This window comes from Bemisia tabaci, chromosome 1 (genome assembly GCF_918797505.1).
Source record: "Bemisia tabaci chromosome 1, PGI_BMITA_v3".
Classification (NCBI taxonomy): domain Eukaryota; kingdom Metazoa; phylum Arthropoda; class Insecta; order Hemiptera; family Aleyrodidae; genus Bemisia; species Bemisia tabaci.
Window position 1 is genome coordinate 57,822,567 of NC_092793.1, and position 14,815 is coordinate 57,837,381.

Here is a 14,815-nt window from a genome sequence, read left to right on the forward strand (position 1 = left end):
TTTTTTCATCCACCGCGCTCCAATAGCATAAAAACTAACTAAACAATAAGGGCCAACACTAAATTCCGAGATATATTGGTTTCAGAATTACCGTTTTAAACCTATTTTGTCCCAATTTTGACTAAATGTGAATACAGACTCTAAATAGAATTTAAAAAATGTTATTTTGAAAGAAAAGGGGAAAAAAAGGAGACCAAAAGGTCTTTCACGCGTCCTGAAGGGTGCACGTCAAGCGTCAGCGGGAGCAAAGCCCGCGTAGCGGCCAAGAACCGTACCACAAAAACTCAATGATTTTTCAGATGAATTGACGATTTAGCTTTACATCTCAGTTGAAACGCATAAAAAAATGTCTCACTTTTCATTAAAATAAAGGAATTCCCTTCCCTCGGGTTTTGTTACGTGTGCGCCAATGAAGAGTTGATTCGATTACCGCCTCTGTGACTCAGATTTCACGTCGCGATAAATGCATGAATGAAGTTTCTGTCCACGCCTCAGAAGCACTCGGGAGGGGAGACATGAATGAGCACTGAACATAGATGCCAGTCCGGAAGTGTCTCATTTTTTGAAACGTGCTACACGCAAATTAAAATGCAAATTCCTTGAATTTTGATGGAATTGGCAATGTCAATTGTCCAAAGCGTGGATTGCAAACGCCTGCAAAGCTGCCAGATCATGTGGATAGACGCATTTTGTGGCTATTTGTCATTGAATAGATCGTTTTTCAAAAATCAGAGTCTGAAACGGCTGTCTACAGATACTGATTATACGTCAGGCGTGCTTTCCGATTTCACCCCTTCCCACTATTTCCTTTAAAGATGCCTCTCGGGCACTTTTAGCCCCCTCAGAGTTTTGACTAAGGGAGAGGGGGGGGGGTCCAAACCGTTAAAGCTTTCCGTCATGACCCGAAATTTTAGCTGGACCAAAAGGAAATTTTCTGCATTTTTTGAGCATTTCTAGCTTTTGAAACCATCCACAAGAAAATTTCTAACTACATGACTCTAGTCCACACTAGAAATTACGTCCGACTGAGCTTGTCTAGATCCTAGGCTTTTCAATGAAAAAAAGAGCAAAAACATTTTAACAGTGTTCCTTTTCTTTACACAAAAAAAAAAAGTTGCTTATGCAGTGCTCTCGGACATTTCACGGCATCTACCGGCTAATCGCTATCACGGTTATCGATTTTTGTATCGAATGTGAGGTTTTTTTTCCAAACAGTATTCTGCTTTCATTGCTCTAAATGTTTCCAATTTTTTCGGTTTAGAATGATTTTTTAGGCTCATGCGCAAGGGCTATCGTTCTTTTTTTGGCTAATAATTCAAAATCTGCCGAGATTTTTGACAAAATCGATGCCATACATCGCACACCAGTTCGAGCTTGTCAGAAACCGTGACCAAACACCTGAACTTACCACTACTACAGACGTTCTGTGTTTTCGGCTTCACGGCAGCCCATGTAAGATGAAATGGTTGGCGCCAATTTAGCAAATTTATATTGGAGTTTGATGAATTAACTTAGAACTTCAACCCATTTGTCCCCTGTGTGTGAATTTGTGCTTTCGGGCAAAATTCGTTGAAAGGAGAGACAAGACAACGGCGTAGGGAAACATGAATAGTGAGCAGTGGTGACTTCCCGCGCATAATGAGGAACGGAGGCATAAATCTCAGCTCCAGGTATTGGTCCACAGACGGACAGAATAAATTGTTAGTGACCCATATCCTCGGCAGCGAAACCAGGCTTCGATTTCCGCCCCAATATTTGTACCTTGTCCGGTACCATCGACAAAGAATACAAGGTCCTTATTTTAAGATTATCTCATGATAACCCGAAATTTCAGAAGCTTTTGTTGCTATCGTGCCCAGGATGTGAAGGGTTCTGAGGATCTAAACCTCCTTCCTACCCTCCCTTCACCCACACGACTCCAAATATTTGCCTAAAAGGAAACTTTTGACGAATTTTTCGATTTTTAAAACTTTTTCCACCATGATAGATATTTGACCTGGAAATCTCTCTTCATGCAACATTTCTCGCAACACCACCTCTCATAGACCGTGAGCCAGCAAGGGGGTAACAACCAAACCCCCCCCCCCCCCTCCCCCAATGGGAATTTTGATGCTGGTGATTTTCTTGAAACTCTCGACTAGTAGAATAAGATGTTTTTGTCTACGGAATTATACGGTGGTGGGGGGGGGGAACTCGGGAAACCCCCCAAAATTGTTCAGAATTCCGGCTTTTCCGCAAATTTTTCCATTTTTCTCGAAAAGGCTTGATTTTAGCGCAAAATTCCACATAACAATTTGAAAGCTCGTGAAATCTCGTCTTGCAAAAGATGTGAGTGACTTCGGCCATAACCCACGGCTACTCCAAAATGGGGGGGGGGCGGGGCTTAAAATGTCAAAATAAACTTTCCGTGCAAATTACCGTTCCGCCGCGATATTTCTCGCTAATAACGCGGACAAGAATGGTAATATCATATAACATTGTTTGTTCCTTAACTGATAGAGCATACATTTTTCAAGTGAGAGGCGGCCTAGACCCTCGTAGGGGACTCTCAGAGTACCTACCCTACAAAAACCGTCGAGATCGGCCGCTCTTTGAGGTAGCATTATGCGCAAAAAAGGACGGCAAAATGAAAACAAGCAGCGTTTGTTCGGAAGGGACGCATCGATGTTGGAGCGGATTCACGGGGAAATAAATTGGATGAAATCTCTACCTTGTCAAGAGCACAGCAGCGTCGTAATGACTGTTCGATCCGTTCTCCTCGTTGAGTTTCCGCTGCCAAGCGCAGAATTTTTTCAGTCGCTCAGGACCGGACATCTCCCTGTGCGTCATCTCGCTAAAATCCGAATCGCGCAAAATGACAAGCTTCACCAGGGCTATGCTGATCGGGTTCCCAATGGTAACATCTTTGTAAATTGAAGCTACCTGCAAAAGGAATAAAATAAATGAAATTGCGGTCAGTCGATTAAAACTGGGAAGAAAATCCCGCACTGTCGCAAATCGCGGTATGTATGGTTTCTATCTACGTTTGATCAAAAAAATTTATTTTAGCGACTAAGAATAATTGGTCTACATTTTCCAATTAAGAACTATAAATTCTAGCTCAGTTTAGAAACAACCTATGTACCATCAGTTTCCCTATGCACATAAGGGTTTTTACAGATGAGCCAGAAATTATAGTTCCGAATTGCAAAATGTAGTCCAATTGAGAATTACTTCCTCATTGCCGGAGCTCTGACGCTCCAGGTTTTTGAACGCAGCAATTTTTGAGGCGAGCACATTTTTGTTTGGTTAGTACTCCCAACATGGGAGAGGAGGTTGCTAGTATTCAAGCCCCCCAGAGGCATTGACGTTTCTTGTTGTATTCTTAATTCTTAGGGAAAAATGAGTCTAATTTTTGTCCGTAACTATTTTCAAATCCCTTATTTTCTTAAATGCGAGATCCTGAAGAACTTTCAACAAATTTGAGGGGGTTTTTACTGCAAATCAATTCAATTTTTCAAAAAGTTAGTTGTAAAAATAAAGGTCTTGATTACAAGCTCAAAATCGCATGCACAAACAGGCCCTAATTCAATGAAAAGACTTTGGGCTCATCTAATTTCAATGCACATTTGATATGCAAGTAGATAAATTACGTTGCTGTCATTTTTCCTCTTTTTTTTCTTTTTCCAATCTTCTTGTGATCAATTTCTTTTGTGACGTATTTGATCTAAGTTGGTACTGATTCAAGAATTTACTTCGGGCGTGCGGTAAAAATGAAAAATTCAATTGCGATCCGATGCTATCGTCCTCTTGAGTTTAAAATGGATTTTTTTTAAAGAAAGGAAAAATAAAATAAAATAAAAAACGGGTAAAATCTCATCCAGTAGGATGAATTTTTTCTTTTTTCATATCGACCCGTAGAATTTGGAAACAAATATAATTCTGAGATTGGGGAAGGGGAGAAAAGTTGCTTCAACTCTTCTAAATTTGTGCAGGAATGACTAAAAGTACGCAAATTGGTGGCAAAATTTTAAAAAAAAATTTACGGAGGTGGTGCCCGGATCCTTCTCATGCTGGAAGCCGGTCCTTTAGCCCCTCCCCCCCTATATATCTGCAAAAATTGGGGTCCTCCAGATAGTTTAGCACCGGGGCCCACGGAAGGATGTGGCGGGCCTGGGTTTAACTACCAAGAATGAAAACCCGGCAGCACCGAATACGATGCAGACTTTTCAAGTCGGGTCAATTCGCCAATTCCGCCCTCTGTAATCAAACTATCACCGATTTGCCCTCTTGACCTGTCTCCGGAGAAACATTAAAGTATGAGCAGCTGTCGGCCTACGGGAATAAAAAAAAGAACATCGGATCGTTTTAAATTTTTCGACGACTTAGATCGAATCCGATCCTCATTGTCTTGAAATTAATTTACGCTGCCGACGGCGGTTGGCGGTCCACAGTTGAATGGCCTCTGTGCGGTGCCTCAAAGGGTGTTTGATTTTTTGAGGCAGATTGAACCTATCATCAAAAAGAGCTGGATCTAAGGACGTTGGGAACTTCGATGAGTCAGTTAAGCAAGTTTGTGGAATCGTACGTTTTGATGATTTCAGACTATAGATCAGCAAAATATAATAGGCTCTGTCTAAACATCAGGTCCGGATGAATGAAGGAAAAAAAAGAAATGAGAAAAAAAATGGGAATTGTGGTATCACTGTGAAAGTGCACGCTTGCTCAAAACACTTGCAAAAAATAGCTTTTTACTCTGCAGGGAAAGATTAAATACTCGCCGTGTCAGTTCGCCTTCAATTTCAGCAAAGGCAACACGAGTTCCCACGTGGTCGAACAGTGGTATCGTTGTGAAATGGATACTCAGTAAGCATACTCAAAAAATAGCTTCCTACCGAACCGGAGGAGTTCCTTCAACGCCAAATTACTTTGCCTTCAATTTTCAGAGTAGGCAAAACGACTCCCCACGTGGTCGAATAGTGGTATCTTCCCGCAAATAATAACAGTATTAACAGTCAGACAAATTATGTCGGCGAATTCGTTAAAGACCCGATAACATAAGAAGAACATGAAAAGAGGAAGTAAAAGAAGAAGAAGAAGAAGAAAAGAGAAAGAAGAAACAGAATGAGTAAAGAGAATGAAGAAGAGGAAAAGAGGAAGTAACAGTAGAAAAGAATAATAAGAATTTTTTTACCAAACTGGAAAAGGTTACTGTAAAGTGTCACGTCAGTTTGCCTTCAATTTTTAGAGTAGGCAACACCCACTCACACGTGGTTGAATAGTGGTATTGTCCCCCGTGTACCTATAATCAGACGGTTTCTGTCGGCAAATACGTTGAGGAGACGATATATTATTCGTTAAAATGTATTGTCTCTGTGTGGCAAAGTAATTCTTTGTAGGGAAAAGTTATCGGATGCAGAAAAGGGAACTTACAACTGAAACAAGAGTGAGGATGTAGAGGTGGAGCCCGGCTCCGTGGTAATCCGCCATCTTTTGATCGGCTGCTACCATGAGCTCTACGAAGTATTCTTGGGATGTCGACCGTTTCCTCCGGCTTCGTGATGGGGTTTCTTGAGTCGTCGAAGGCTCGCTCAAGATTTCTTGAACTTCGATGTTTTCTTCTGAAATGATGAAAGCGTAAGTATTGGCATAGCAAAAATTACAATTTATTTATGTGCGGGGTAATGCATCGTTCACGTACACGGAGAAAAAAACTTCGCGCGTGGGACCCGAAGTTGAGGTCATATGGATCTCTGAAGTTTTCAGATCACGTATCTGAAAACTTGAGGTCCAGCTGCCGAAGTTCGGGTTAGACATCGAGGCACTTCGGTATGTACCGGACCGGAGTACTTCAGATGTGTGACCCGAACCCTTCGGCATATATCGGAGTACTTCAGATGTCTGACCCGAACTTCGGCAGCTGGACCTCAAGTTTTCAGATACGTGATCCGAAAACTTCAGAGATCCATATCACCTCAACTTCGGATCCCACGCACGAAGTTTTTTTCTCTGTGATAACTTATACTAGAAAAATGTTTTTTTTTTCTCTATTTTTTTTTCAAATTTGATCTATAAAAGTTGGTTATAACCACTTTTCGATGACTAGGCTGAGCAGCCGTGACCAAAAGATAATTAGACAAGCTGAACGGTCAGGATTTTAATATTGAACAAATGGAAGGTTGAAAGATAAAACCACGTATGATAGTTTGCTTTCAAATTAGAACCGATTACAATATTAGAGAGATCAAAAACAAGCAAAAATCAAACCAGTCTTTCATTTGAGACAATTATAGGAACGCGCCGTCGCAGGTAGAACCACTGGCTAGCCCCCCGTGGTATTAATCAACCTGTCAACACATACCGATAAACCATCCTATTTCACCCGAGGGTGATATTTTTAAATCAGACTTCGTGTTATGGATTTAGAAAATTATTTCGCGTGCCGACTTGTGGTCTCTGACTTATGAGCCTTTTTCTGAAATGCCGACGACGCCAAAATTCTCAGACGACTCATCAAGTTACCGGCCCCGCAGGATGTATAGCTTTAAATGCTGTCATTTTGTACTTTCCGTGTTTGATTTGAGGGATGTGTGCGTTAGCTATGATAATTGCGTGACTTTAACTAGAATCAGTCCAACTCTCGTTGCCTACCTTCCTCTCGTATTTCAATGTTTTAATAGGGAACTAAACAACATTGCGGCTTGAATCTTCCTTCGGTTATGAAGAATATATTAAATAAAAAAAGAGTCATATTGTTGCTTAGTCTTCTGCTAAAAGGATAAACGTACTCACTTTTTGATTATTTATTTTATAAGAATCAAAGAAGGGTTTCAAAATTTTCTTTCAATGGTTATCTCTCACTGAGTGCTTGTTTGTAAAATTGTACAATTTTAAAACAGATCATCCTATGTTTTTGAAACGTATACTTTACGGTGTGAAAAGAATAACGAACTAAATCATCTCCTGATCTCACTTTTTGTTTGTTAGTTCTCACTCCTCCGTCAAAACACCAATTTCATTGCTTGCACTCGAAGTTGCGCTCACTGAGTGAGCTAAACGCCCTTGTTCCCAGCGCATACTTTTCCAAACTCACCGACAACATGAAAAGTTAAAAAATGCATGTCCCCTTAACATTGAGTTGATGGTATGGAGTATAAACCAATTTTTCACCATAGTGCGACTCAAATGTTGCACGCAAAAAAGATCTCGAGAAATTTTGTCCCATTAGAACTCAAAGTAGCTCATCCGTCACCCGCCGATCAATCTGATTTTAACAATTCGTCGACGGAGCAGTCAGAGGTCATCGACAGAGGCGAAGTGTGAATGGTCGATTGTCGATATTTTCCCATTTGAAGCTATCGTAAAGAATCGATTATTCGCCCTGGTAAAAATTGACGATAGGAGCTGCGTTTCAAAATACGATAGGAGTTCGAAAGTCGACTAAAGAAGGCCATTGAAAATCATATAACTGGCTGTAGAAAGCGGAGCAAATCATATAGCCGGGCTACACGAAGCTATACAAAAGTATACAGTCGGGCTATAGTTCCTATCGCCGGGCTTTACACTTTATCGCCATTGGCTATAAGTTTGATACGGAACTACCTTAATATTTACAAAACACGCATTATATTTTCCTTTAAAACATACTTTTTTCATCAATTAAAATGAGAATAATCCATACAGAGTGTGCAAACATTTCAAAATCATGAGTTGAAAAACGCTGACTCCGCGAGATTAAATATTAGAGCCTAACACAAAGCGGAGCGGCGACGCACTGGCGCCTACAAACCTAACAGGGATACTTCACGCATTGCGCAATGCGTGAAGTATCCCTGTTAGGTTTGTAGGCGCCAATGCGCGATTCGTGCTCTCTGCCCGCCCACCGCGCCGCGCCGCAGCGAGCCACGGCGTCTGAAGCAACTATTTCACACCAGATGTATTGCACAGTGTCATAAGAAATTGAAGGCGCTCCAACATATTAAGAATAACAGGCATCCTTCAAAAGTACGGAGCTTTCCTCGCAAAATAAATCAAGATACTACGGCACAAAAAGAGAGCGGTAGTCCAAAAACTAACTAAGTCCTAGTATCCGTATTTAGTAACGTTTAGCATAAACTTTATTGTCTGGCTGTTGCTTAATCGCCATCCATAAAAGGCTATGAGAAATTGTACAGCCGGCTACAGAAGCTATTGGGAATCTTACAGCCGGCTTCAGGTCTATAGTATTTTGGAACACACATTCTACTGCCAATTTTTACCAGGGCGTGGTCACACGAACACCCTGTTCATAGATCCTTTTCCATAGGTTTACAATGCAGATCAGTCGATATATCGCAAAGCACGCCACGCTACTGGTCATCGCTACACGCACGAGAGTTGTTATACAGAGTCATCAACCCACAACGCCGATGCTTGATGGAGGAGACGGCAAATTATTTGAGATTGACTGTTGTTAAAACGCAAATATTGTCTCAGCACGACGAGACGTCTAGTTATTAAGTTTTAACCACGCAAGGCTTCTTCACGCGAAAGATCATACTGTCATGCGAAGGGAAAACGCCGTATAAGCCTTTAAACGTTGCAACATTTCGTTCACTAAAAATCGAATTTACTGAACAAATTTTGAATATTCATTTTTCAAAATTGTTAGAACATTTTGTTCGCAATTTCATCTTAATTTCATCATAAATATCTGAACATTTCAAGGAAAAATACGTATAACTTTCCTCCAAAATACATGTTCTATCTGGGGAAAGTTGGCAACTCTCGAATTTTCATACGGCGTTTTTCCATAGCGCGGCAGCATATCACGAAAGGCTTCGTGGGAGTCTAAACTTTTCGTCTAAACAGTGTTATTTAGACGTTAGCACAGACGAAAAATGCGGATGTTAGAATTCATTAAGTAATCTCTAAAAATAATGTATTTAAAAAAAATGGCTAACTGTGCAACAGCCTCATTAAGATACGCACTTTTCGCACTTTACAGTTAGCCATCAAGTGTTTAAAAGAGTGGATGATCGACGCATCATACCCGGCGGCCTCCTACTGCAAACTTTCGAGTTCAAGTTCTCTCAGTCCTTACTGAAACGCTTTTAACAGAGCTGTCTTCTCTGTATGCACACTAAACGATGCCTCGAACGTGTCAGGTCCGAGAAACTGACGGCAATAAATATCCGCATCCTATTAGCCGGGCGTGAACCCAATCGTTTTCCAGTGTTTAGACTGGAGCTAGACGAGCCACTGCCCGCGAGAGGTCCCATTAAAATGTAAATGTATCGCGTTAAATGACCCATATTTTAATTGTTGCCGCAATTAACAATGATTCTACCGTTTGCAGTAATGCAGGTCTCGGATGGGAGGGGGGCGGGGGCTCAGTTTGTTCAATCGCGTAAATTTGCATGTTTATTTGCCGCTTCACGCACAAGCCGGCTCATCAGTGATTAATTTATTCGAGAACCGTTCAAGACTTCTAGGAATCAACCCCCCCCCCCCCTCTTTTCCTGAAAGTGTAAATGTTTGCTCCGGCGCTACCGTGAACTTGAAAGACGAAGCCGCTACGTCGGCTGATCTGTGGAAAGTTCGTAAACATTTGTGGCTATTAATGGTCTTCATCGCGAAACCTTCTTTTTCCACATTTTAATTCTCGTTAGACCCGGTCTCTTTTCCCCGCAGAAAATTTTGGATCCCTAAACTCCTACAGAAAAAAAATACACTGAAAAAATTGTTTAAAAAAACATTTTTCTTAAATTGATACAAAATTCTCTTTGGGAACATTCAGTAATTACAAAACGCACTTTTTCGGCATTTTGACCCTGCTCACCCCCCATTGTAACGCTTCCATAACGTATTAACACGTAAAAACAAAATGGCGTAACGCTTTACTTGACCCCCCCCCCCCCCCAGAGCTTTACGTAATTTATGGATGGCTCTTTTGACTTAAATATATTTTTGGGAGAGACTATGTTTTGAGTGGATGGAATAATATTTTTTTATTCTAATGATGAATTCAGATATTTACGATGAACTACTCATTCAGTGAGAAGACAGGGTGAGATTTTCGATGACACAGATGAGTCTACCGTGCGGACTAAGTAGCACGCACATGGCGCATGGTAGGGCCTGCACGGGAAACGGAAATTGATTGCGAGTGTAAATTTGACTATTGTCACGTTTCAGAGTTGCGCAGTCTTGGTTGATTCACTTCGGTGGTCATCCTGCTTAAGACGAGAGGTGGCCGTTTTTTAAACCCCCTCTCCTCCTTCCGCCACTCCGATGATTAGAGCTTTCCGCCAACCAGGACTTGGAGGGAGAAGAGGGCGATTACGATAAGACTTGCTTCTCGAACTTTCGCGTGGCAATCCTGAAACCTGTAAAATTTGGCGTCCCCACTTCCCTTCCGCAAAAGAATCTTTGCATTTTAGAGACTTGGCGCTAACAATCATAAAGAAATGTAATCGGGTGGGGCAAAAGTTAAGTTCGGAGATCGAAGTTATTTTTCGCCGAATGATGATGAATGAGCAACTTGATGAGTATAGAATTCGTCGAATGGTGACAGGCGAATGTTATGGTGAGCGATTTACTAAACATAAAATACTACTAAACCTATAATGAGGGTGACGGTTTCCCCTAAATTTTGGGGGAAAAGTGACTTGCACCTTTTTCTAAGACACTAAGGACTAACAAGTCGAGAGGCGTCGATCAATGCTTCACTTGAGGTGCTTGAAAAGACTTTAGCTGCTAACTTCTAAACATTGAAAAATTGAATTTTCAGGCGAAATTTTGACCGGATATTTTCTAAAACACTGTCAAAGACCAGGAAGAGGCTAGCCACCCTGACTGAAACTCCTCTCCCCAGTCCCCATGACCGAAAGCTGTAAAACGCATCATTTAATTTTACACTTGGGGGCTCCTGAGTCTCGTCACGGACTCCCTCCGATGACGAGCCAGCGGGCTGATTATTGAAATTGATAGACAAACCTTTAGACAAGAAAGACAACAGGAGAATGGAGAGTTCCCTTTGGTGGAAACGGGTGGTTGCAATAGACAGAGGAGGTAGCTTAACTATCAGTAACCTACAAGAGACCCTATAGTTTGTCCATCATTCTCCTCTCAGTCTATAAGAACCACCGGTTTCAACCGAAAGGCTCGCTATATTTCCCCGTCATCTTCTTTGCCTTTAGCTTTGCCTATCAATCTCAATGAACAGCTCGCAGCTACGGCTTCACTAGACTGTCAAAAAGATGCTTCATTTGAGAGTCTACCATCACATCGAACGGAGCACGTTCTGCGTGCAAGGAGATGCAATGAGTCAAAGCAGAGCGCACAGCCGCGGCACCGACAGCTTAGAGCAACACTGACAACTGGTTTATTTGTCTTAGGTCCATTTCCTGCCTTGCACGAGTCGCATGGCGATGAGTAGGCCAATCGGAAATGGGGCTAATAAATATTTCATAGAAGAAAGTTCACGGTGTTTCGCTTCGTTAACCCGTGTGCCTGTCGCACACTGAGTAAATAACTTTTAATACAAACAACTTTTTTTACAAACACATACTGTGAAAAGTAAAATCACTGTCCCCTTAATGGATGCAATCAATTTTGACTCCACTTTTGAGTCCAATTCGAATAGCTTTACACTCATTTCACTGCAGCTGACTCTTTGAAACTCTAATGGAGAATTTGCAGGTGTCTGAAATTTGATGAATTTCGTGTTTAAGTAGAAACTACTGAGTGAACTGAACACGAGGATACCCTTTACCCGTTTTGAAAAATCTTCCACGTCAGGATTCATGCAAAATGAAAGAGAGTATGCCAAGTTGACTCACCGGTGAGACCACAATGGCTGGCGGTAGAGTCCTCCTTATCCGTAGCCGGCACTCGGTAAAAATGGTGCAAGATAGGGGTTGTAAAATTTTCTGCCTGTTCCGCTGGTTCGATGAAGAAATTTCCAGTGGACGTGCGGATATGGCCCTTCTGAAACACGCAAAAAAGTTCGGGTTGGTTCAGCAATTATTTCAAGACAAAAACATGGGACATGTGACAAAATTCATACACTGGAAAAAAAAAACACATTGGATCTAGAGTCCAGACTCTTAAAATCATCGACAAGAAAAATGACTCTTGATTCAATCAGAATAAAGCTTAAATCAAGAACCAAACCTCTTAATTTAAGCGGATTTCGTTTTGATTCAAGCAAAAATCCGATTGAATCAAGAGTATTTTTTTTGTCAATGTTTTCAAGAGTCTGGACTCTAGATCCAATGTGTTTTTTTTTCCAGTGTACATTGAGCATAACAACGCAAATTTCATTTCACGGAATGGAAACTTTTAACATTTCTTAGAGAGTTTCAAAGCAGTTCACAGAATTGTCAGAGGCTGTTGTGCACCCCGCAATAAATGATGGAGAACTCAACAAGGAACTCTGAAGTTCGACTTGAAATTTTTTTTTGTTCAAAATTATGGGTATGGTTTCAATATGTCCAGGCGTCTCACAGTATTTTGCGCCCAAAATAAATATATGATTTGATGAAACATAGATTCAATTATGAAATTTCATTGAAAAAAATGTCATGGAATGTTGCGTTCCAGATTGAGCTTCACGACGAGGCAGTGTGTAGATCGATTATTGAATCGATCTCTATCGAATGGTCACGATCAATAAATAGAATTGCAAAGATAGGGATTTATCCATAGAGATTATTCGATGACGATTCAACAATCAACCCGCTGGCTTGATAGATAACGTACCTTCCATTGTCAGCACATCGAAAACTTCGTGCACATCGAAGATGCTCCAGTTGGAAGTCTATGTTGTTGCCTACATACTATATCGAAGGCGTTACTATTGAACCGTGAGCAATTTATATCATAGTTTTGATTCTGAAACGACGACTTGACGAATCATCGACTCGAGGTCTGGTTTCCTCGGTTGTCTGATCAACGGAAAGTTTTCACATCATAAATCATTATGTGCCACTGGAAGCCTCTAATTTTTTGACAGATGTATAGGTTACTGGAGCAATCCGTTGTCGTAAATGCTGATCTCATGCAAAAGTTTGCATGTTAAAGGCTGCCATGTAAAGTTAAGTTCTCAAGGAAGAAAAGAAAATAATCCGATGAAAATTTCTTCAGTCGAGTCAAATTAGGATTTTGATGGTAAAAATTCAATCAACAAAAAACTGCAACTTATAATCAATGGCAAAATTTTCCTTCAATAACTCCTCAGCTTCTTGACGAGTAACTTTTTCAAGTTTTATACAGTCGTATGAATAAGCTTTCATCATTATTGATTTTATGTTGACGATGATATTCCCTTTAACTACTTGCCACTCACACATAGGTACCCTTGTTCTTCTAAATCGTGATATTTAAAAATGGTCCCTTTATTTGAAAATTAATTTTTCCATGAAAGATTGATTTATGGGGTTCGATGAGGCATTGTTCAGAGAGTTCAGAGCTCTGAGCCATCGCCGTCCTTTAAACTTTTGATGCAAATTATAAAAACTTTAATAACTAACCATGTATACATGGCTCTGAAGTCTCTATGATAGATCTCATCGCTGATATGATTCAATCTGCTTTGAATTTCAACTGAGCTCAAATCCGCCTCAAAAAAATACACTTGAAATCGACGAGGCGCGCAAAAACGAATGTCAGACGATGACATTTTCCTAGAGTATCAAGGGTTCGTAGTGCATCAAAGAACTATCCCTTTTTTCTGTCATTTATTTAATCCAGCTTTGCTCTCTTGCCGAAGAGATTCAATTTTCAAATTTCGCTGAATCGGGGCTACGTTATTGAGCGAAAAGTAAAATTCGCGGGTTTACATTTATTTCGCGGCCGCGCGTGTATCTGGTACGGACGGGATAAATTCGCGCGCTAATTTCGCGTTAATTGCTTTTGGCTCGCCTCTAGACGGTCGACAAAGCCCAAAAACCCAGCCGCGTACACAAGCGCCAGGTCTTACCCTAAAAGCATCAATGAATCATGGCAACGGTTTCCCCGCAGAGAGAACTTAAGCGCCTTCGCTGTACGAACTTTTTACCCACAAATTTTTTTAACGTTTTGGCTTCATATTTAACACCAAAACTGTTACTCTCGTAGACCACTGGATTTCATTTAGCGAGAGAAACAGTTACGTAATCTTAGCAACACTACAGCGCAATTCACTATCATTTAAATTTTAAAAGAAGAAAAAAAGAGGTCTTCGCCTTAAAAGCCTTCAACTTGTTCTAAAAAGACTTATCCTCCGGAACTTCATAACACCTGCAATTTAGCAGAACAACCGACAAAATTCTACCTTGGGTAGTTTCCGGAAAAATTTTGTTGTGGGGCTGGGGAGTTTAAGGCTTAATTACCCAAGGAGTCTACTATGGAATATTGAGCGACTGTATACCTACAATGGACCACTAGACAAGGTACGAATTCAAGCATTCTGATACATGTTTCTTAATCAGAATTTCACGTAGAGCACGATTTGCGCAACGAAAACTAATGAAACAAACTCCAAACGAAAATATTAACGTTTTTATGTCACATTGGTTACGAGGGATTTGAACTGCCCGCTCACAAGAAACTCAAAGCTCTACGTGAGTCAAATCGCGCACTACAACGGTTTCAACAAGCTTCTCAATCGAGTAATGTTCATTTCCCATCATGCGTTGTTCAATTTATTAGCAATTTGCTACAGCTGAACCAAAGCGTCAATATTGAGGTTGCCAGATTTTTATATCGCAGAGACTGTCATGATAACGTTTAGCGCGCGATGTGAATCACGCAGAGCATTGAGTTTTCATGAGCGGGTGGTTTGAATTCACGCATCAATAATCATTAAATATCT

General features: G+C 40.8%; 1 protein-coding gene across 1 annotated transcript in view; it reads right to left on the reverse strand.

The window, feature by feature from the left end:
- LOC109043067 (A disintegrin and metalloproteinase with thrombospondin motifs 9) overlaps positions 1-14,815 on the reverse strand; it is a 195,971-nt gene that overhangs the window by 20,018 nt on the left and 161,138 nt on the right. Inside the window, exons 7-9 of the mRNA XM_072306217.1 lie at positions 11,802-11,949; positions 5,413-5,600; positions 2,711-2,922 (exon numbers count right to left, since the gene is read on the reverse strand). Of these exons, the coding sequence (XP_072162318.1) occupies positions 2,711-2,922; positions 5,413-5,600; positions 11,802-11,949 (548 nt within the window). The remainder of the gene's footprint in view (positions 1-2,710; positions 2,923-5,412; positions 5,601-11,801; positions 11,950-14,815) is intronic.